At 32.9% G+C, this 21,303-nt stretch overlaps 1 protein-coding gene across 1 annotated transcript; it reads left to right on the top strand.

Moving 5' to 3' along the window:
* The first annotated feature begins 1,916 nt into the window (after nucleotides 1-1,916).
* LOC113858099 (pentatricopeptide repeat-containing protein At4g04790, mitochondrial-like) lies at nucleotides 1,917-17,534 on the top strand. The gene is made up of 14 exons (XM_027490557.1): nucleotides 1,917-2,270; nucleotides 2,553-2,606; nucleotides 2,747-3,370; nucleotides 3,879-4,058; nucleotides 5,662-5,726; nucleotides 7,030-7,137; nucleotides 8,819-8,932; nucleotides 9,816-9,911; nucleotides 10,679-10,777; nucleotides 12,860-12,979; nucleotides 15,781-15,885; nucleotides 16,991-17,160; nucleotides 17,230-17,360; nucleotides 17,456-17,534. The coding sequence occupies exons 1-13, from the start codon at nucleotides 2,102-2,104 to the stop codon at nucleotides 17,288-17,290; spliced, it is 1,965 nt and encodes a 654-aa protein (XP_027346358.1). The 5' UTR covers nucleotides 1,917-2,101; the 3' UTR covers nucleotides 17,291-17,360; nucleotides 17,456-17,534.
* Nucleotides 17,535-21,303: the final 3,769 nt, after the last annotated feature.

Raw genomic sequence — 21,303 nt, 5'->3', positions numbered from 1 at the left:
TTTTTTAATTCAATTATTTGAACCTAAAGATGTAAAATTAAACAAGAATAATAATTTAAAATCAATTATGAATAAGAGTAAATAACACAACACACATCTTGATTGAACTTATAGAAAAAGAATATAAGGCATATAAATTTTCTCATTCAATCTTTTATGTTATTTTTTCGTTTAATTATAAGTTCGATTTTCTTGTGATCACCAACCATTCATACAATTAATATTAATATTCAAGGGTTTCTAATATTAATATTTTTTCTCTAAATTAATGTCTCAAATGGCTATACAAGATATCAATTTAATAAAACATAAAATACATATGAACTTGTTAATTTAATAACGATTTGAAGAGAAAAATTAATTTACTTTACCTAATTATTTGTCTTGTTTTATCCTATAAATCAATTAACTAACCGATATACAATCGTCCTGACGATATAATTAATTATGATTAATAAAGAAGTGCAATAGGATAAAATTTAATCACGAACAAAAATCTAACATAAATTTAAACTTTAAAATTCTATAAATTCATGAACGAGTATTCTCATTACTCTAGCAATAGACTTAGTTATTTATACTAAATGAAAAAATTAAAACAATCATAAATAAAGTCATAAAAAAAAGCAGACTAAAATGAGAGACGAGATGAAATGTGTATCAAAGAGCAAAAGACAAGATGTAAAAATTGGATGTTTGAGGTCTCTCTTTTTATAAGGTTTGAGAACCTAAATGCTTTTCATAATTGAGTTTTTTACAGATGAATATGGTCGTGCAAGGCCATAGGCATGACTGTGCATGAACTCGAAGCGCTCATGTATTTGTTGAAAGGGTATGGCCGTATTGACTACTGTGAAGCTTTGAAACCCAAAATTCACTTGTCACTTTTTTTATATTAAACTGCACAATTAACTTATAAATCAGTATAAAATTTAAATAAAATAAAGATCAAATATAAATATGAGCTGAAAAAGAGGGATTAAATACAGACTTATCAGTTGTAAACTTATTTTATCTCAAAATTTGTTCCTTGAACAATCAAATCCAAATCTCTTAGTGAATGTTTAAAATGAATTGGACAAGCAAAAAGAAATAATAGGAATTGATTTTGTTAAAGTCTAATGATAATTTCTTATAACCGTACATGGCAACATTAAAAAGGTTGAGGGATGATGGAGTTCAACAAATGTAAGGTGTAGAATGAGTTGATTAAAAAGTATTTTTGGTGAGTATGATTGTAAAGAAAGAGAATGTTTAGATTAATGAGAACTTAAATTTATTGGATTGTATTTGAGAAAGAAAAAAATTAAAATATTAAGTTTATTGAAAAAAATAATTGAGAAAAAAAATAAACAGAAAAACTAACTTATAAAAGAAGAGAAACAAAAATATAAAAAAAGAGTATCAGCAACAACAATTAGAGAAAAAATTATAAAAAAATCAAAATAATAATTTTATTAGTTAAAAGTTTTAAAAGTTAATAAAATATAACTGTTCGTAAAAAAATATAAAATATTATTATTTTATGATTAAAATGACTTGTCACATGTTACTTCATGTATAAATCATCATTTTGTTCTTTAAATAATAGTTAATTTTAATTATTAAAATTTTAAAATTTGATAAAAGACTCTTTTAAATCATTAATTTTAAAGATTAAAGTAAAAATTTATTTTTAAAGTAGTTTATTTTTTTAAAAAAAGTATCCAACAAAGTTATTGAAATATTTAACTCAATGCACTCTATATATCATTAGTTTATTTTTAAAAAGTTAAAATAACGTTTAAAAAATTTAATTTATAAGATAAATATTTTTTTAAACTGACTAATAATAAAAAATTATACTAAATAGGATGATTTCTCTGTCAACATTTTTTCACTCCAAATATTCTTTTTGCACTCGTTTACGTCATTCTTCACCATATTCACATTCATCGTTCGTATGCAGTAGTTGGACACTCTTACGTCCTCCGATACTTCAACTCTGCAAATCAACACAAAACGCATTGGAAGAACGAACAAATATTCATTAAGCCACAGAAAAACCAAAAACGAAGCAGCAACACAAACTCGTATTTTTGGACCTTGTTTCAGAGCTTAGATGCGCGGCTCCACCGTTAGAAACCTATGCACCCTCAGCACCCTTTTCCGCCCACATTTAACCCGCATAGCCAATAACAACAACAACATTGCCCCTTTCATAGATTCCTCTTCTGAAACCCAACAACTGCACCTCTCAAAACACAACCACACTCGTGACTCTACCTCAGGTACACGAAACTGCCGCTCATGTTTCGAAGAAACTCATTCTGTTCCAATCAAGTTTCAATTTTTACGCGTACCCATGTTCTCATTTAGGCTGTATTTTATAAATGACCCTTATTGTGTTCATGGGTTTTGATTTTTGGAGCTAAATGAGTGAAAAGAATTGAGCTTTGTGCTGCAAAATGCGTTGGATTGGGTTGTTTTATGTACTTGGTGGTTATTTTTTGTGTTGTTGGGCTATTTGGGTGTGTAATGATCTCGGTTTTTTTTACGTCGTTTTGGTGCAGGGGATTTGTCTAATGAAGATGCGGGCACTTTTCGGCTTTCTGCTATATTGTGCCGTAAGTGTTTGTGAAATTTACTGTGAGAGTTAGTCTTGCGTTTTTCTCTAGGATGACGTGGAAACTAGGGAATTCAAATGTGCTTTGGCTTGTGTTTTATCTTATATCAGTGCTGGGTATGTGCTGTTTTCTATTTGCAGCTACGCAGGAAAAGAAGCCTGATTCAGAGGAAATTGATGATGAAGAAAAAGGGATAAAAAAATTAGACATGCCATGGATAGCAGACCTGCCTCCTGGTAATTTGGTCATAAAACGGAAGGAGTTAGCTCGTCAGAGGAAACAGAAGTGGTTTTTTACATACACAAATGATATCCGTTTTACTAAGTTGATAAATTTGTGTGCGAATAAACTAGGAACAAGAAAAACTGTCAATGTGTTTGGTCACTTGGGTCGACAAACAGGAGTGAAAGAGTACAACGCATTAATAAAAATGTGCGTAGAGAAGGCTAGGGCAACTGACGATGAATTCATTGCCGTAAAAGAAATGAGTAAGGCTTTTCACCTTGTCAAATCAATGAAGGAATTTGGTTATCCGCTAGAAGAGAAAACATATGGCCCACTTCTCCAGTATATAATTGATATGGGTTTGGTTGAAGAATATCAACTTTTCTCTGATTTTATCAGAGCTGGGAACCCCAGTTCTGCTCCTCGATTGGGTTATTATGAAATGTTGCTGTGGTTAAGAGTTAACAATGAAGAAATGATCCGGGATATTTGTGAATATATTACAGTTGAAGATGGTGAAGACACATCTGCTTTACGAGGTTGGTGAAGCTGTTTTTCATGTGCATCAATTTTTCACAATTTGCTTCGTCCAACTTTGGACATCTAGTAGAGGGTTTCAACAGTGACATGTTGGAAATTTGGGAGTTGCTTTATGTTTTCACATAGGGGCAAAGATAGTGCCTTTCATGGCATATTCTTCTTCATTTGATGTGCTACCATTTGGCATGAAGTGTGAAGACTAAGTGCATGGTATAAATGGATAACTGCTTTGGAAATGGGTGTTTTATGCATTTGTATTGCAGTTCAAGATTTGTTCATATTTCACATTTTATATATGTTAGAAACATGGTAAGGAAACTGAATTCAAGCCATTATTAGCATCTAGGTGCCTAATAATAGAAGTGATTGTGGCAAGCAAATGCATCTGGTATGATAACATAATTAGTTATGCAACTCTTCTTGTTGTGTACTTTGATGTCCTATTGCAATAGAAATGCTTGTTTCATGTGGTACATGAAACTGAGCTGAATTCAATTCCTGTTGCAGAAAGTTACGTAATGGCTCTTTGTGAAAGTGATCGGAAGATGCAGATTTTGGATGTGCTAAAGAATATAGACATCACAAAGTTTTCATCTGCAAAATCTATTGCGAAAATATTCCAATCATTAGGCAGTCTACCGCAGGAATCTGTTGTGGACGATTTACTTTTGGATTTGAGAGCATGCGGTATGTTTATGATCATATTTTATTGTCTAAGCATCTTTGCAGGTGGTATTAAAGGTGGTACACTGTTATGCTCTGAAAAGAAGACTTTTTTATGTTTTCCTCTTTATATTCAACTTGTGTTCGTCTTGTGATTTGTGACTGTCTGTTTTGTAGAATTATCCATACTATATAAGACTTTTAAATTCAATTCTGATTTTAAAAGGAATTGGAATTTAATTAAAATTGTAATTCTAATTACATTGTAAGAGTTAAAATACAATTCCACTTATATTTATAGTAAAGTTTCAGTTTTCACAATATAGAAGGTTTTGAAAAAAAAAACTTCCTTTATTGTAACACAATTTGGGTATGAATCTAGTGTTTTCTTTTCATGAAGAGAGGTTTAATTGTTGTTGAAAAATTTAAAAAATAAAAACAATTGTATCCCTGTACCTCATAAGAAATTCTCCTTATAAAAGCACTTGCTTTAATTGGTCATACGTGTTTCTTGTAAAGCCATAACTACCCAGAGCTCTGAATTGTAGATGATGGGCAAGAGGAACAAAACATGGAAATCATGGTACTCCATAGCAACAATGCAATCAAGACTAAAGTTGATGAATGTTAGTATGGTAGGGAACAGAGGGAATGCATGCAGAGAATGAGTTGGTATTCAAAGCATGAGGGGGTTAACTAATATGCTCAATAACCAAAAAGTAATTGATTTTGAACTTTGAGGAGGATTTATTGAGTTTATGAATTGTTAAGTGCTTGTCTGGGATAGGTTAAATTTTTGGAGATAATCGCTAATTTTTCAAAATTATAAGCTGACCAAAAGCAATTATTTTGTCAAAATAAGATGAACAAAACACACACTTAGGGATGATCAAAATAGAGAAATACATCAGAGCAGAGATGGAGAGTGTATAACAGCAGTGTGTTGGACTAGTTGCAGAGCATGTCTGGTTTTGCCCAATGTCAAACTTTTGTTACACCCTATGGTGGTGGCTGGAGTGAGACATTTGGAGCTTCAAATTCCTTACAGAGATGAAGAGAGATGGACAAGAGAGACAAACATGTTGTACCCTCTGTTTATTTACATGGAAAGAAAGTGATGGGAGAGTTAAAAATTTGAGATTTGAATAGAAGTGAAGATGTGAGAAGAGAGAAATATAAATTTTTGACTCTAAAAGTCAACTTTCCTTTAATGTTTTATCCTTTCTGGTTGTTATATTTAGGGAATTGTGTGGGTTTAACTCTGTTATTTTATAATTCCTAGAAATTGTCACGTGGGATTAGAATTCTATTTCTAAATGGCGTGCTGCTTAGTATTTGGAACTGGAAGCTTAATTCCAATTCTGAGCTCAATTCTTACCTCCTAATAGGGTTTGACATAAATTAAGGCTCCAAGAATCAATTTCTTAGCTCGAAATAATAGGTTGGTGGTGAATATCTTATATCTTATTTTGAAGCTTTGTTGCAGTTGCAAATGCACTGATTTACATTCTTCTAAACTCTAAAGCCTATATTTATCTGGCATAGTAATGGATGGTGAAATCTGTTACCTTCCTCTCTAAATTTGCCCTCGAAGTATTTTTTAATGAGATATTCATATGTAATGCAGATCACGATGCAGATAATATTTCAAACTTCATTGTTAGTTATGCTGTTAGCATTCCAAATTTAGCGGTGAGGAACTTCTCATGAATGCTGCCCGTAAATCTCCTTGATGCTATGTGATACTGGGGTCTGGGGGCCACTTCTGCTTGTGCCATGTTTCTACTTTCACATTTAATGTTTCTTGAAACTTCTATCTCAATGTATGTTGCTTGAACTCCATCTTGCTAGTTTCTGTTAGAAACTTGGCATATATTTTATGGATAATTACTTTATCATTGTTTTTAAATACAAAGCATAATGGAGCATTAAGAGATCTTTAGCAAACCTCTGCCATACTATTTGAAGTTGTTGCAAATAGAACAGGCAAACAGGGGATTGTTTAAATAGGGAATGTGTCAGAGACCAAAATTTAAAGATAGAATTGTATTATTAATTAAGAAGAAAATACTGCAGAATGAATTCTGCAATACCCAGAGCAATGCTCCTACAAAGGTTCACACCCTTGCCCACTAGTAACAGAAAGCAAGCAAAACTGCTCTCTTTCTCTCCCCTTGAAGCATTAAATGTCAATTTGCTCTTCCATAACTGATTTTCTTCTCTTAATTGTTAATTCCCATTCTGCCCCTTCTTGTTTCTCCTGCTACATTTTTTTTCCAAATCCAAGGCCCATGACTGAGTTGGACTGGACTTTCAACTTAGGTTCATGGGACCTGCCTGACAGAATGCTCATAAACATGGGTTAGGATAGGAGTTATGCATCTTACATCTCTTGCTCATAAAATTTCACATTTGTCCAAGATTGTTGTAAAGGATGAGTTCTCCTAAAAGGTTAAAGTATAAGGTTGAAGTCCATGAATGGTATTATATCTGTAATGCATAATAATTTTGTTCAAGAAACTTGTGTGTATGAAAAATATATTTTAATTTTGATTTAAATACTCATTTATAGAATTAGAAACCAATATTAAACTTTCCCTCACATTGAAGCATGCTTAGTATGCATCATTTTGTTATGTTGTAGAACCATATGCTGAAAATATTGGAAGATAAACTGCTCTGTAGCATAATGTTCTTCAAAGTGGTTGGTGATGCATATTTCTTTCTAAGCTCAAAGCTTTGTGGATTACTGGTTGCCTTGTTTCAAGCAGGAACTACTTAATCATTCTTTACTGACTTGAGGTTTTAAACCATTGTGCTCATATATTATGAAGGTGCATAATGTTCTTGAAAGTTTGACCACAGTTAAGAGATATCTGCAAGTTTTTTTTTTTAATGTTATTTGGCTTAATATTGGCCTAAAGTAGTTGTATATTACAAAAAAAAATGATTTTATTTTTGTTTTTTCTTATGTGTGTTGCTGGTAATGTGGAAGGTTGAGGATATCGTTTCAAAAGTCAAGAATATGCATGAATTATTGGAAGTGTTGCCTTCATCCTCATCCTATGAAAGACTCATTTTGCATTGCTGTGGCTTAGACAAGGTATAACACTCTCTTTATATTCATCCTCATATTGTGGGTATCAATTGGTTGCAAGAACCTTGTTCATGAGAAGGGAAAAAAAGAAGAAAAAAGCTAGATGGAAAATGATAACATGATGAGTGCTCCTTTCAGAGTCTTTACTGAACACTCAAAGCCTTCTCTGTACATCCATGACTTCCCTTACCATTGTCTAAAGAACAAACTTTGGACAAATAGAAATAGTAATCTGTTTATTATTCTCTATAATTGCTTAAATTCTATCAAAATGATTTATTCATGAACTAAAGTTTCTTCAATTCCTTTTATTTTCCCACCATAAGTAAGATTGCCAGTTCTTCTTTTTCTACCGTTGACATTAATCATTACTGATAGAAAATATTTCAGAACTACAGCCATTGCCTTGTCCATTGTCATTTGAGGGCTTGACTAGTCTCATAGTTTGTATTTATGAGAATAGAAACCTCACACACTGTTTGCTGTAATGTTTTGAAAACCAAATCAAAGATTCAATTGGTGAGACCTCAGTCGTGGTTTGATTGATTCAACCAGTTAAATTAATCGAATATAATAATATTTCTTGGTCTGACCGTCATTGCATTGCTATTTCTGGATTCCTTTATTGCCGGAGAGGTTGGTCTTCTCCCAAAAAGTAATTTGGCATCCCCATTTTTTCACTCACTACAAAGATATCTGTATCCTCAACTAGACAGAAGTAGGACAAGATAGTTGAAAAGGGTAATCATAGGACAAGATACTATCCTGTTCTCTCTTGGATCAAATGGACATGTCCTAGTATCTAGTTCTGCATTTAAGTGTGCACTAAGTATTCCTTCATTTGTACTTCCCTTATTGACACTACTACTCTGATTCAGTGGAGCCTGTGCTTTCTTCAAAGCTTTTGCAGGGTATGCTGTTGAATGTGAATAGGCCTAACTTTATTGTCAATTTTAAAACTATTTTGAATTTCCTTTCAATATGTTCTATCAGCCTTACCCACTACAAAATTTGGTATAATAGTAGTAAGTAATCTGTTGTTCGAGCAGCATTGTGCACATGTACGATCATATAGAAGTAGTTCTAACTTCTAGCTAAATCTATTTTGGTCTCTGCATAGTCTAGAATAGTAGAATAACAAACCAAATGGAGCTTTCAGAGCAAGTCTCTTATGCTTTCTTCACTTTCTTTGCCTTTCTTATTATTTGTCACTTTCTCAGTTCTTGAATAGTAACATGGTATCAAGAGCTTACACTTAATCCAAAACCATGGTTTCCCCTGGCAATCCCTTTCAAAACTTAGAAAATGCACTCAATTCGGGTGTTTGTCCACCCTCGGTTCCCTCAATTCTGGATGTAGCTCCTGTAACATTTTCACGCACAGTCACAGTGTATTTGGATGAGAAAAATTTCTTTCTATGGAAACAAGTCAAAGCAATAACTGAAGGGCCATAGATTGCTAAATTTCATCTAGCAGGTACTATATCTGCCACAATCCTTCCCGCATGAGCTAACTTTTGGAATTGAGTTAGTCTAGTGTATTCTCAATTCAATTAGATCTTAATGTGTTAGATTTGTTATACTATTTATTTTATATTATAAGAAACAAATCAGTTATTCCAGTACCTATGCCTAGCATGGAGACTGCATTTGCATATAATTAATTTGCCTTTTATTTTTCAATGCAGGTGGGCATAGCTCTTGATATTGTTGAGAAAATGTGTGAAGCTGGCTTCACCTTGTCAATTGAGGTGTTACAATCCATATTACAAAAATGTGAGGAATCTTATGAATATATGCTGGTATAATACATCTTCCTTGCACCAGCTTCCCTGTTTCTTCGCTGTGATATACTATAATCCATGCATCTCTTCTCACAACATATATTGCAAATTTTTCCTTTAAAACTATTGAACTTCAAGCAGTCAATTTTGAGTTGCATCTATGGACTATCAAACCTTTTGTCAAACAAAGAGAACTGTCTAACCTGAAAGCAAATTCTTAGTTTGAAGGATTATTTTATTCCTTAAAGTCCTTTGGGCTCAAAGGGAGGACAGACTATAGGCCAAAACTACCTTGTGCTCAAAATTTATTTGTGTAGAGAATGGGGTGCCGATCACTTAACTTTGAAATAATTGGTCATAGAGTCTCTAAAATGCAAGCTGAAAGTCCAAGACTGGATGAAATCTTGCTTAATTACAATGGAAAGGAGATGGTTTGTTCACAACATCATGAGTGATCAATTTTCATAAAATTTGACCCTTTCTGGCCATAGTTATCTAGGATTGTGGGATTGTTTAGAAATGGCTAACTCAACTTATACAATACTTTCGTTGAAGACTCAAGGCTTGTGATTTATACAACATTCTATGTATATACAATACAGGAAAGAAGGTTATTAAAATGTCCGAGGTCAGGAAAAGTCTATATCATATCAGAATATCAATAAGAATTACAGAATAAAATTTATGCTTCCCTTTTCCATTTCTGTATTTTCATGAAATTGCACAGAGTAATGCATTCTTCAATTCTTTTTATTTTAGTTTTTGATGTTTCATGAGATCTTCATTTTCTTATCCTGAAATTAATTGTTTAATGATGTTTAATTTTTTGCACCTTTCTCATTCTGCATATTATACTGATATCTATTTTTTCTTTTTCTTCCATGCTTGACAAAAATTCAAGGTCCATCGAATCTATTCCATAATACGTAGCTACCATTTGGAGTTGAATGGTGAAGTATGCAGGTCTTTGGTGCACTTTCTTGTGAGGATGAAAGATGTAAGCTGTATTTATTTTGTTTACATGGTTGCATACATATGTTTCCTTCCATCTTATCTCGTAGAAACTTCCATTCTCTGATATGTAGTTTTTGTGTTAGCTGGTATTGTATATATACATAACATACTTCCTAAAACAGCACCCTAAAACGGAAGAGAAGACCTATTGCAATAGATATACTCAAAACTGAAACATGAATATTATTTATGATTTCACTTGACTTGAATAATGCTCTTTGACAAAAGAATATCTTTAAATCTAAGAGATAAGTTGCAGATATGATACTGATCCTAATTCTATGATACAACAAACTCTCCTAAATTATAGCTGTAATGAGATGATGATATTAGTTACATAATCAATGGCAATTGAAAGATGTAAAACCTAGTAATATGGAAACAGCTGGGAACAAATTACTGCAAAAGAAAGAAGAATTACAACCTAATGTAATTTGTCTTTGACTAGTTATTAACGTCGACAAACACTCCTCATCAAGTTAGTGAGTAGATGTTAGCCATTCCTGTCTTGTCTATACAATGCTTCAAAACTTATAAATCTTGAATTCTATTCAGTATCAACACGTTATAATTTACATGTATATAAAGAAACTAATAATTAGGAAATATCAAGAAACAAATTAGAGCAAAGAAAAGGAAACTGGAATCCTAAACTGACCTATTAGGAATTTAATCTGTTTTGTCTGATGTTGATGTTAACAACAGATCATCTGTGCAGCAAACTTATGTTGTATTACTTCCTTAATGCAGTTTGAAGCTGCATACAAGATGATTGGTGACCTAGAGGAAATGAACTTCAAAGCTACGTCAGGCATGTACAATGCTATAATGGCAGGATATTTTCGAGAGGTGACATTCTTCTTGTACTTTGAGGATACCTCTGATCTCATTAAGACCTTCAATTATTTTTTGCAACCAGATTTGAATGTTTTGTTTTAGTTTCAAATGTAATCTGTAGCAATTTTTGTCATTTTCAAAAAAGTTTCAAATTCAGATAGTAGAATTCATGGACATTTTACACACCCATATATATATTGTTAAATTTTTTCCGAAAACTATGCTTCAATTTTGGTTTTCCGTAAACTATGCCACACGCCATTGGCCTCTACATCAACTTGCTTTCAATAATGTTTTTCTTTGTGGTAATTTTATTGAAAGAAGTTTATATAGGGTAACCTCTTGTATTTGTTGCTCAGGGAGAGTTTTTAAGATTAGGTTTTTCATCTATGAAAATCCTTGAATGACTTTAAACACTCTTCTCCATAGGCATTATTTGGTAGATTCAGCATTGTTGTTCAAGCCTTTGGGATGTCTTGGAGTGAAGTTGATCTTTCAGGTGTTTGTTTTACCGACATTTAGCCATAGGACGCATTTAGATGATTGTTTATGTTGACTACATTGGATATCTTAGAAGAAACATGTTTGGTGGGTGAAAAATTTGCAAAGACTCCTGGATTTTATTTCTAAATTTCTGCTAAGTCAGAGAGCCTTTTTTGATACAAAGAAATATAAGAGATTGGTGGGAAAGCTAAACCATCTCACTGTCACTCGTCCAAATGTTAGTTTTGGTGTTAGTGTAATAAGTCAATTCTTTAACTCTTCTTGTGAAACATTGAGATGCATTGATTTGAATCTTAAACTATATCAAAGAGCTCCATGAAAATGTCTCTTGTACGAGGACAAGGGTTGCACTCAAATTGTAGGGTATTCGGATGGAGGTTGTGCAAACTCTTAGGATAATAAGTCTATTTCTAGCTCTTGTATTTTGATTGAAGGTAATCTGAGTTCTTAAAAGAGTAAAAAGAAAGATGTTGAGTCATGACCTTATCCAAGTGTGAAATTATTGGACTGAAACAATTTTATTAAAAACTGAGATATGAAGGGGTCACACAAATGACACATATTTGTGTTAACTAGACAACTTTGCACATTGTCTCGAATTTGGTCTTCTATGAAAAAATCAAAACATATTGAGATAGAGTGTCCTTTCATTTGTGAGAAGATCCTATGCAAAATCATCACAAGTTTTGTCAATTTAAATGATTATTTGACAAATGTATTCACCAAGCTTATTACATATGATGATATACTCCAACTTGAGAGGTAGTGTTAAATTTGTTCACTTACAAAATTAGTATCTTTATAATTATGGTAAATGATAGCAATATATTATATAATTATTTAGTAATCATTGTTGATATTATTGTTATCAATATAAATATTCAAACCATTGAGATTCTACTATGCTTTAGCTTGTGGTTGGATCACACTAGTTAGAGGGACTAAAAATAATTATTCATTAAAAAGTAGTACTATATCATAACAAAATATTGTGTAAGGATTAGTTCAAATTATGCACCTTTTGTAGGGACTAAACACTTAATTAAATAACATATATATATGAGTTAAGATCCGTTAACATTAGGTGTCAAATTGAGTATTTACACCACTTAATAATTTTATAAAATGTGAGAATAATCTATTTAACTGTTGTTTTGAAAGTTTTTATCAAGTAGACTAATTTTATAAAATTTTATATAAAAACAAAAAGGATAGGAATTTCATTGTATTATTTTATTTCAACGTGTAATATGTTTTTAAAATATAAGTATATATTAACTTTAGGGAACATATTTACAAATGTCTAACTTATGTAAAATTTGACATGCATGATTATGAGGGTGATATAAGATAATTTAACAATTGGATTGATTAATTTTACATTTTGTAAGAAGTTATTAAGAGGTATTAGTACCTAAATTTAATATCTAGTGTTAACAAATCTTCTCTCTCTCTCACGCTATATATATATATATATTTATATATGAGCTTTTTTCTTTCTTTTAAGTATTGAATAATAAATATTTAAATAAAATATGAGCTTGGTTCACATAATGCATTCTTTTTCTCACCATTTTTTATATTTCGTAGAAAAACATCAGTGGTGGGTTAAAGGTCCTCAAGCACATGCGAGATGCCAACATAAAACTTGATTCTCATACTTTCTTCTATTTGATTTACAATTGTGAAACGGAAGAGGATATAATCAAGGTAAATGTGTTGAACTATGTGGTAATACATGACTCTAAATTTGGCATAAACTCATGTTTAAGTCATTTTGATGTTTTTTGTCGAGTGTTCTTGTCATATGATTAGTAACTTTTAAAGTTGACAGTCTCCCAAGATTATTTGCCTTCTGAAAAATATATGTATTATTCAGTCATAGCCCACCTATGTAAAGAAATAAAGAATCTATAACAAACATAATGGTTGGTCCCTTTTTTCCCCATACATATGTTTCTGAGCTAATGTATTATGCTGTAGCTGCATTTAAGTATGTCATTTTCTCCCTTTAGTCCATTGATATTGACATTGTGATGCTGTCTTTTATTGTTTGATTAGAAATTGTTTTTAGGTTTTTTTTTAATTTTTTTAAATGATGTATAAAAAAGATGCTTATCTTTTGGCAACAAACAAGAATAACAATTTGTTTGCCTTTGGAAGAAATTTAGAAGAATTTTACTTTCCCCACAGGGGATGGGGTAAATAATTTACATGTTTCCATCTCCTTGTATATATTTGAGGTTGGGTTGCAGTTATATTTTATTCCCAGAGTTTGACTTTGACCTATGCTTGAATGTCATTGTTATGAATAGCTATAATAAATATATTAGGATTAGGGTTTATTTTAGTGTTATAATAATGGACTTGGTCTAGTAGGGTTACATATGTATCCTTATATTTATAAAGGTCTCTACACATTGTAGAGTATCCAATTCTAGCACACTAATCTGTCTCTCTCTCTCTTAATTCTACAGCCATGAATTAAACTCTATTGTTTAAAACATAGTTTTTAATATTGATTTTGTGGTAATTGTTTGCTAAGAAGCACAAAAGCTTCTAAGTATTGTGACTATGATGGACATATGTAACCATACCAACCATTGCGTTGGACATATATAATTGCACTATTAAATAAAATTCATTTTTAATGATTTCAGAAGAATTAATAATTAATATAAAGGCTTGTTTTTCTAACATATAAAATTTATACAATAATATCAAGATAATATAATCAAAATCATAATCATAAAAGTTTATAGAATAAATAAGTCACTATAGTTATCTACTCACAACAATGTATAATCATTTAACTTGCTCTCCAAGACTTTCAAAACTATGAGGGAAGAGCTAGTGAACAAATTTGAATACTAATAATATTCAACAAGACTTCAAAATAGGTTTAGAGACAAAACATTCAATATATTCTCAGCTCTAAAATTCAGATTCCATGAAAATGAGAGCGTGGGCAAATGATCAATTTTCTCAAATCTTTTTGTGAACATACCTTGAATACTCAAATAGAATTTTTCTTTGCTATGAGTGACAGCCTTTAGGGAACTATGCCTAGCTTTTTTAAAAAATATCCTAAGCTATCTATTTATAACGGAAAAAATACATGGATTATAAAAATTTCAAAAGAATGAGTTAAAGCAAGGAAATGAATGCTCACATGGAGAAAAGAGTAAAAGAGATTGATGAATGAGAGAGGGGGTTGGGTGGGAGTGTCTCTCTTTGTGTAACCTTTTTACTTAAACCCCTAAAGTGAAATGGGGCATTTCACCTTAGCATGTTAGTAATATGCATAATGCACTTGGTTTTCAACACTAATTGCACAGAATTTGAGGCAAATTTCATTTAATAAATTTTTTATTACTCATGCTATTTTCAAGTGGCCAAAGCATCTTTCCAAGCTTCATCTAAATATCATATTGGAAAAGAAATAAGATTAGCTCTAGGAATGATCATGGGTCAAGAATACTTGATCAACCTGACCTAAACCAAATCAAAATTAATGACTTGGTTTGGGTATAATTGGTGGTCAAAACAATAAACTCGATAATTTTTGGTTTGTGTATGGGGTTTTATTTTTTCAATCCAATGAACTTAACTTGACATGGCTATGTGTGTGTGTATATATATATATTAAATGTTATATAGTATTATATTTTAAAATAATTTAAATTATAATTTAAAATATGATTCTTGATGAATGATTTATTATTTGGGTATAAATCAAGATTTTCCATTTAAAGATTGACAGGTTTTCTTAATTTAATTTCATAATCATTATAATTTTTACTTTACAAAGATGCTTTTGTAAATACAGACTTGATTATTCAACCCAAACCAACAGGTTCATAGTCAAGCTAGGTTGGTTTGAGTCACATGTCAAAAAATGAGGCAAATCAACCTAACCCAACCTGTTATATTTTGGTTGGTTCAGGTTTTTCCATCAAAAACAACCCGCCTTGACATGTTATCACCCCTGATTAGCCCTCTTGATCTTCAACTTTCTTGATACCTGTGTAGTTTTCAACTAGCTGACTTGTTTAGTATAGCTCTATCTGTACCCTTGTTTCTACTTATATTTGTTCTGCTAGTTTTTTGTATTTGGAAGCGTGGCCTATTAACAAATTGTTGGGATTCTTCTTGGAAGTTTTGCAGCATAGAATGTATTCTATCAAGTATTCTGAGTAATTCCTGATAAGTGGATGTGTTGAACCCATCAATCAAGCTCATATGCTTTGATGTATGCCAATCACATGATAATGCAAGGGCTGAAATCAGTGAACTTCTGTTAATTGTTGATTATTAATCATTCAACCATTCATGCCCCAAAATATTCACATGATTAACTGTGAGTTGTTCGTTTAATGCATGCATACTTGTAGGTGCATTCATGCCGTTCTGGTGAATTTGTAACTAGGATTTTCTGTTAACAGAAGTTCTGACCTTAAGATTTGATGTATCAACATTTTTTAGTCACTAACTACAATATTTTCTTGTAGTACTACGAAGAAATGAAGCAATGTGGAGTCCAACCTACAAAGCAAATTTTTGTGGCCCTCATTAATTCATATGCAGCTTGTGGAAATTTGGAGAGGGCAAAACAGGTATGGGTGTAAGCAGCAAGACTGCTGCCTGGCATTTTGTTTACTGGGACCAAAAAGGGATGCTGTGGCATTGTGCAAGCTTTAAATACCTAGTTGATTGAACTTGCATATTGTTGAGTAGCTACATGTAGAATGTCATGGTCACATTGTTATTGCTGACAGTAACTTTTATCTAACCAGTTTGATATAGTTAATCATAATTAAATTCTGAACTAGCAGGCACTAATTAGGCTTGACGTTGAAATCCTTTATGGAATAAAGTGTGAAGATTATTTTGGGGGAGTTTGAACTTTGCTAATTTAGCCAACTTCGGTTTTGCTCTAATTTTGTAATGCCATGTGCAGCTATAAGTACAATGAAAACTTTCTCATTCTTATTCAAAATATTCTTAGTTTGATTGTGATACTGATAAGAACTTTGGGAAAATCACACTGCAAAAGCTAGCCGTTGTGGTTGGAGAGTCTAAGACCTTATTAGCCCCATATTGTCCGTCACTACCCACATTAGTTAGTTTGCAATTGAGAGACATGGTGAAACACTTCGATATCAATAGATAAGAACCTCAGGAGAACCGGACCACAACAGCTAGCTGTTGTAGGTGGAGGGCTCAAAACCTGATAAATGCCACACATATATTGATTATTGATAATTAGTATTCATGCCTTCCAAGTCTTCCATGTTATTAAGTTGACAGCATGTTATTATGAATGCTCTTTTACATATTTGTAAAAAGACCAATTTATAATATAGCAAAATAAAAATAAAAAACAAAAATGAGCTTGGACATGTAATGAATCTATTTTGAAGAGGATATATTTGAAATAAAGTAATAAACTATTAAAGTGAGTTCTGTTTACTCTTAACTTAAATCAGCTATTGTATTATGAACGCTGTGAATATCCATTTGCACAGGCTACACACCTGTAATTTAATTTTACTAGTTAATACTTATAATTATACAAAATTAATTAATTTTTCATTGTGTAAATATGCTATGCTTCTCTGCATTTCCCATTTGGAGTGAGTTTGTAAAGACCAGAACATTTTGTAAATCACCTCTTTCTTGAATACAGGTATAGAGCTTGAGTTGTGTTTCCTGTTGCAGGTAGTTTTAGATCCAAACATACCAAACAAGAGCTTAAATGAAATCAAGAGTGTCCTTGTCTCAGCTCTTGCATCTCATGGACAATTGTCCGACGCTCTTCTTGTATATGAGGAGATTAAGAAAGCTGGACACAATTTGGAGCCGAAAGCCATTTTAAGCCTGACTGTATGGTTTTGTATTTGTAGTAATTTGTATTTCTTATATCTTCAACTTTATAACTAATTACTGGGCATTCTTAGGAGGAGTTCACTCAATTCAACGGAGAGTTGGATGGGCTGCTGCTTCTACTTAAGGAATTGAGCGATCTGGACTATTGGGTTGAAGGCTGCTTCAGGGTTATCATGTATTGTGTACGGAACAAACATTTGAGGTTTGATGGCTTTTCCCGTCCTTTATTGAATTAGTTTGTATTGAAATTGTATTCTGCAAGTTACTGATCTTCATACTCCACTGAATCTGGGTCAGTTCTGCTATTGTCTTGTTCAAGCAACTCAAGGATAAGTTTGAAAGTGATGAAATAGTAATGGAGGCTCTCTTTGATGCTGTGAGTTCTAGTTTCCTCCTGGCTTAATTTTTATAACTATCAATATTATAGGACTGAATGTGCTGGGGTTATTAATACATTTTGTGTACTAGTTTAAAATTCTTTTGGGCCGCCGTTTGTGATGGACTAATAAATAATGTCAAATGGGTGACTGGCAAAATTTATACATGTTTCCTCCTCTTCATCGTGACAATTTTTCTCACCGGAAAGGGTCTTGTTGATATCAAGTTTGTTTTTGTTTGTATAGGTATTTTCCCTAATTGCAGAGTCGGAGTCCACTCATTTACAGATTGGGCTGGACATGCTTTGGGCAATCAAGGATGAACTTGGCCTTGTGCCTTCACGGCAGTGTCTTGACTTTCTTTTAAGTGCTTGTGCCAATGCTAGAGATTTGAATAATGCTCGCTTGATTTGGCGAGAGTACGAACTGGCTGGATTTCCTTACAATGTTTTAAGTTACTTGAGGTCTTATATGTTTTCAGGTATGTGAGTGGCATCAACCTGATAGAGTAATGCGTCAGTTTGGTATGGTTCAACACATACCAAGAACTCCTTACCAACCTGACCAGCTACATGACCTTACCCTCAGAAGGAAGACTGGAGAAGATTGGTCAGCCAAGTTCAGTGCTATGTTAGAAATTTGGGAGAGTAGACGACTTTGGGTTTGACTAATGAGCCTCAGTATGGTTTACTTAGCTCAAATTCAGAGTACATGCGATGGTATGTTAGTCATACTCGTCGTTGGATGACCAGGGAGGCAGCAGTATCAGCTTTGTCGGTATGTTTACAAAAATATATACTTTTTGCACTATTACTTTCTGTTTTATATACAAAATTACAGTAATGGTTACTTTTGACTATTTTTAGGGTGATGTGATGGAGAGATTGCATTACTTGAGCACTGATGGGCAAGATTCTTTTACCTTTAATGAATTGAAGGACTTGTCTGAGAGTCTTCTGTCATTGAAGAAGGAGCAAGATCGCATATTAGAGCCTATTTCAACCTTAGATCCACCACTACAAAGTGGTAATCCTGTCAATCCAGACTTACACATAGATCAGCCGCATCAACGAAGAGAAGGAAGAGGCTTGGCACGTCGACGGAGACAAGTGCAGGCAGCAGAGTGGGCTGTCCCGGTTATGCCAGAGCGACCTGATGGTGTCTTTCCAATACCATTAGAGTTTCCTTTTCATCCATCTAGTTTGATGACAGCCCCGACTTATTTCCATTCATCACAGGGTACACACCATCCATCAGAACACCCATCATCACCTTTTACAGGAACAGAAGATTACATTCCATGACCTGATTTCTTTTTCACACCTCCTCACGAGCACCATTCCGCTTTTGACTTCCAGGTGCCCCATACAGTCAAGTTTGAACCCTATACCATCAGACATACATCCTATAGAGTTAGTATTGATCTTAATGCCGAGTTTGGTGCAGTTGCTGATTTAGGATATGTTCGTCGGAACCCTCATCGAGGAGCTCGAGATAGACAGAGGCAATGTATCTTGACTCCAGACGATCATCATCATGAGGCACACAGGGGGGGACAGCAATGAATGTTTTTATGTAGCAACTTATTTTAGTTAACATATATTACTGTTAGTGACTTTAATGCTTACTGTAATTATTAATTTGTTTGTGCCTTCACTTGATATAACATTAATGGTTTCATTACAATAATTAATGACAATTACGATAAATAACAATATCACAAGATAAAAAAAAAAATACAAACACCAACATTGTATGATTTGGTCAACCAACATTGTTTTGTTGAGGACAATGACGTGAATGTGACCTACTTTGTTACACTTGAAACACCTTTGTCTAGTTTGTGACTCAACCCAGTCCATTTCATTCCTAATGCGAGTTGATTTTGGTCGGCTTTACCTTTTGCTCTGTCAACATCAGGCATTAACTTCCATTCGCAGTTTGTAAGGATGTTGCATTCATTTTCAGGGCTTCCACTGTGGGGAGTATGCATTTACAACATATTGCATTGAATAAACAGGATCCACATATTGCCAAAAATCGATACTCCACGGCTATACAAGCGGCTATGACATGTGAACAAGGAAATCGATAAGACTGAAATTCTTTCACATTCGCAGAATCTTCTATCCAATATAACTGTCATTTGTGTCCACCCTTTGTGTTAGGGGATTAAAAGCTTCTTCAACCTCAAAAATTTTTCTTTGTATGTCATACCGACGAACTTGGTGTATGAAGCTTCTTGTTATTTTTTGAATTTGCAACATAACTTTACGACAAACATGCTTCCATTGTGAAGGTCAGACATGGCCTCTTCTCCACGCTTCACAAAATATTCAACAATCGTCCATAGGTGGCTTTAACTAATGCACATATGGGTAGGTTTCTAGCACTTTAAACACTTTATTTACTGATTCTGAAAGATTTGTAGTCATGTGTCCATAAGCGTCTTCATCATCATAAGATAATGCCCATTTCTTTTGATATACTGTCCATCCACCTTTCTATATCTTCATATTCATTGCGAAATCTAGTTAACTTTTGCTGAAAAATGACTTTGATGGTGTATAACCTACATATACAACATTCAAAACATTAAAATATTATCCACGGATTCGATGGATATCTAATAATTTAACCATAATCTAGATAAAAAAATTAAATATACCCAATTTGATGAGCTCTTTCTTCAATGCTATATTCTTAAACCGGTGATTAAAGTTGCTGGCAATATGACGAATGCAATATACATGATACGCATTTGGAGGTTCCACCCAATGTGTGGATTTGACACAACTCTTTTATACTTTGATGTCTATCTGATATCAAACAATTCCTGCTCTATCTGTAACATGCAAACGAATCAATGCCAAAAACCATTCCCATGCTGACAGTGTTTCTCCTTCAACAATTGCAAAAGCTACTGGAAAACACAATTGTTTCCATCTTGAGTTTGTTGCAATGAGCAACGTATGACGATACTTACCATATAAGAACGTCTCATCCACTTGTAATATAGGTTTGCAGAATTTAAAAGCCTCATGACATTGTTCGAATGACAGAATAGTCATTAAATACTCTATACCTATTATTCACTTGATGACAAACCACATACTCTTTTGTTTCAAGTTTATAAACAGATCCAGGAAATTTAATTGCATGTATTCTAACCAATGAGGCAAGGTAGCATATGATTCATCCCAATCACCAAATACTTTAACAATGGCTTTTTGCTTCGCCTTCCAAACTTTTTTATATGAAATTTTATATCCAAACTGAGCACATATTCGCTCTTGTATCAATGAAATATGTACCGACGGTTCCTCGTTGACCATTCCTACATAAAATAATTTTTTCAAGTTAATAACAATGTCATTGTAAAAATAAAATAAAAAACTTGATATTTTACTTACCAAGAATGCATGACAAATTAAATCAGAATCTAACTTTTGATGATCTTGAGAAATTCTCATATTGACACATGTATGTGAACCACCCCACCTAGTAATTTTTCACTTGTTTGAATTCTTCAACAATAAAGCCCTCACTCTCCATGGACAACCAGAGGTATGATTTAAGCATTTAACGTACAAACATGTTGGTTTAGACTCTGCCACAAAATAACTTTATGAATCTTCATTGCGTAATGTTTCAATGCATTCTTCACATCTTCTTTACTGTCAAAATATAAAGCAAACAAATAAAGGATCTCCTTCAACCCATGAATTGACTTCTTGAAGATGTTCTTTCATCCATTTCTTGATCAGG

The sequence above is a fragment of the Abrus precatorius genome, unplaced genomic scaffold, assembly GCF_003935025.1.
Source record: "Abrus precatorius isolate BTA unplaced genomic scaffold, Abrus_2018 Scaffold2, whole genome shotgun sequence".
In the NCBI taxonomy this organism is placed as follows: Eukaryota; Viridiplantae; Streptophyta; class Magnoliopsida; order Fabales; family Fabaceae; genus Abrus; species Abrus precatorius.
The sequence above is the reverse complement of the archived record's forward strand: the minus strand, read 5'-3'. Positions and strand labels throughout refer to the sequence as shown.

Bases quoted from the DNA above. Each gene is read 5' to 3' on its own strand.
- LOC113858099 (XM_027490557.1), top strand. From the start codon at position 2,102: ATGCGCGGCTCCACCGTTAGAAACCTATGCACCCTCAGCACCCTTTTC. The intron at 2,607-2,746 runs GTAAGTGTTTGT...TTCTATTTGCAG, and splicing joins GCTTTCTGCTATATTGTGCC to CTACGCAGGAAAAGAAGCCT. The intron at 10,778-12,859 runs GTGACATTCTTC...TATATTTCGTAG, and splicing joins TGGCAGGATATTTTCGAGAG to AAAAACATCAGTGGTGGGTT.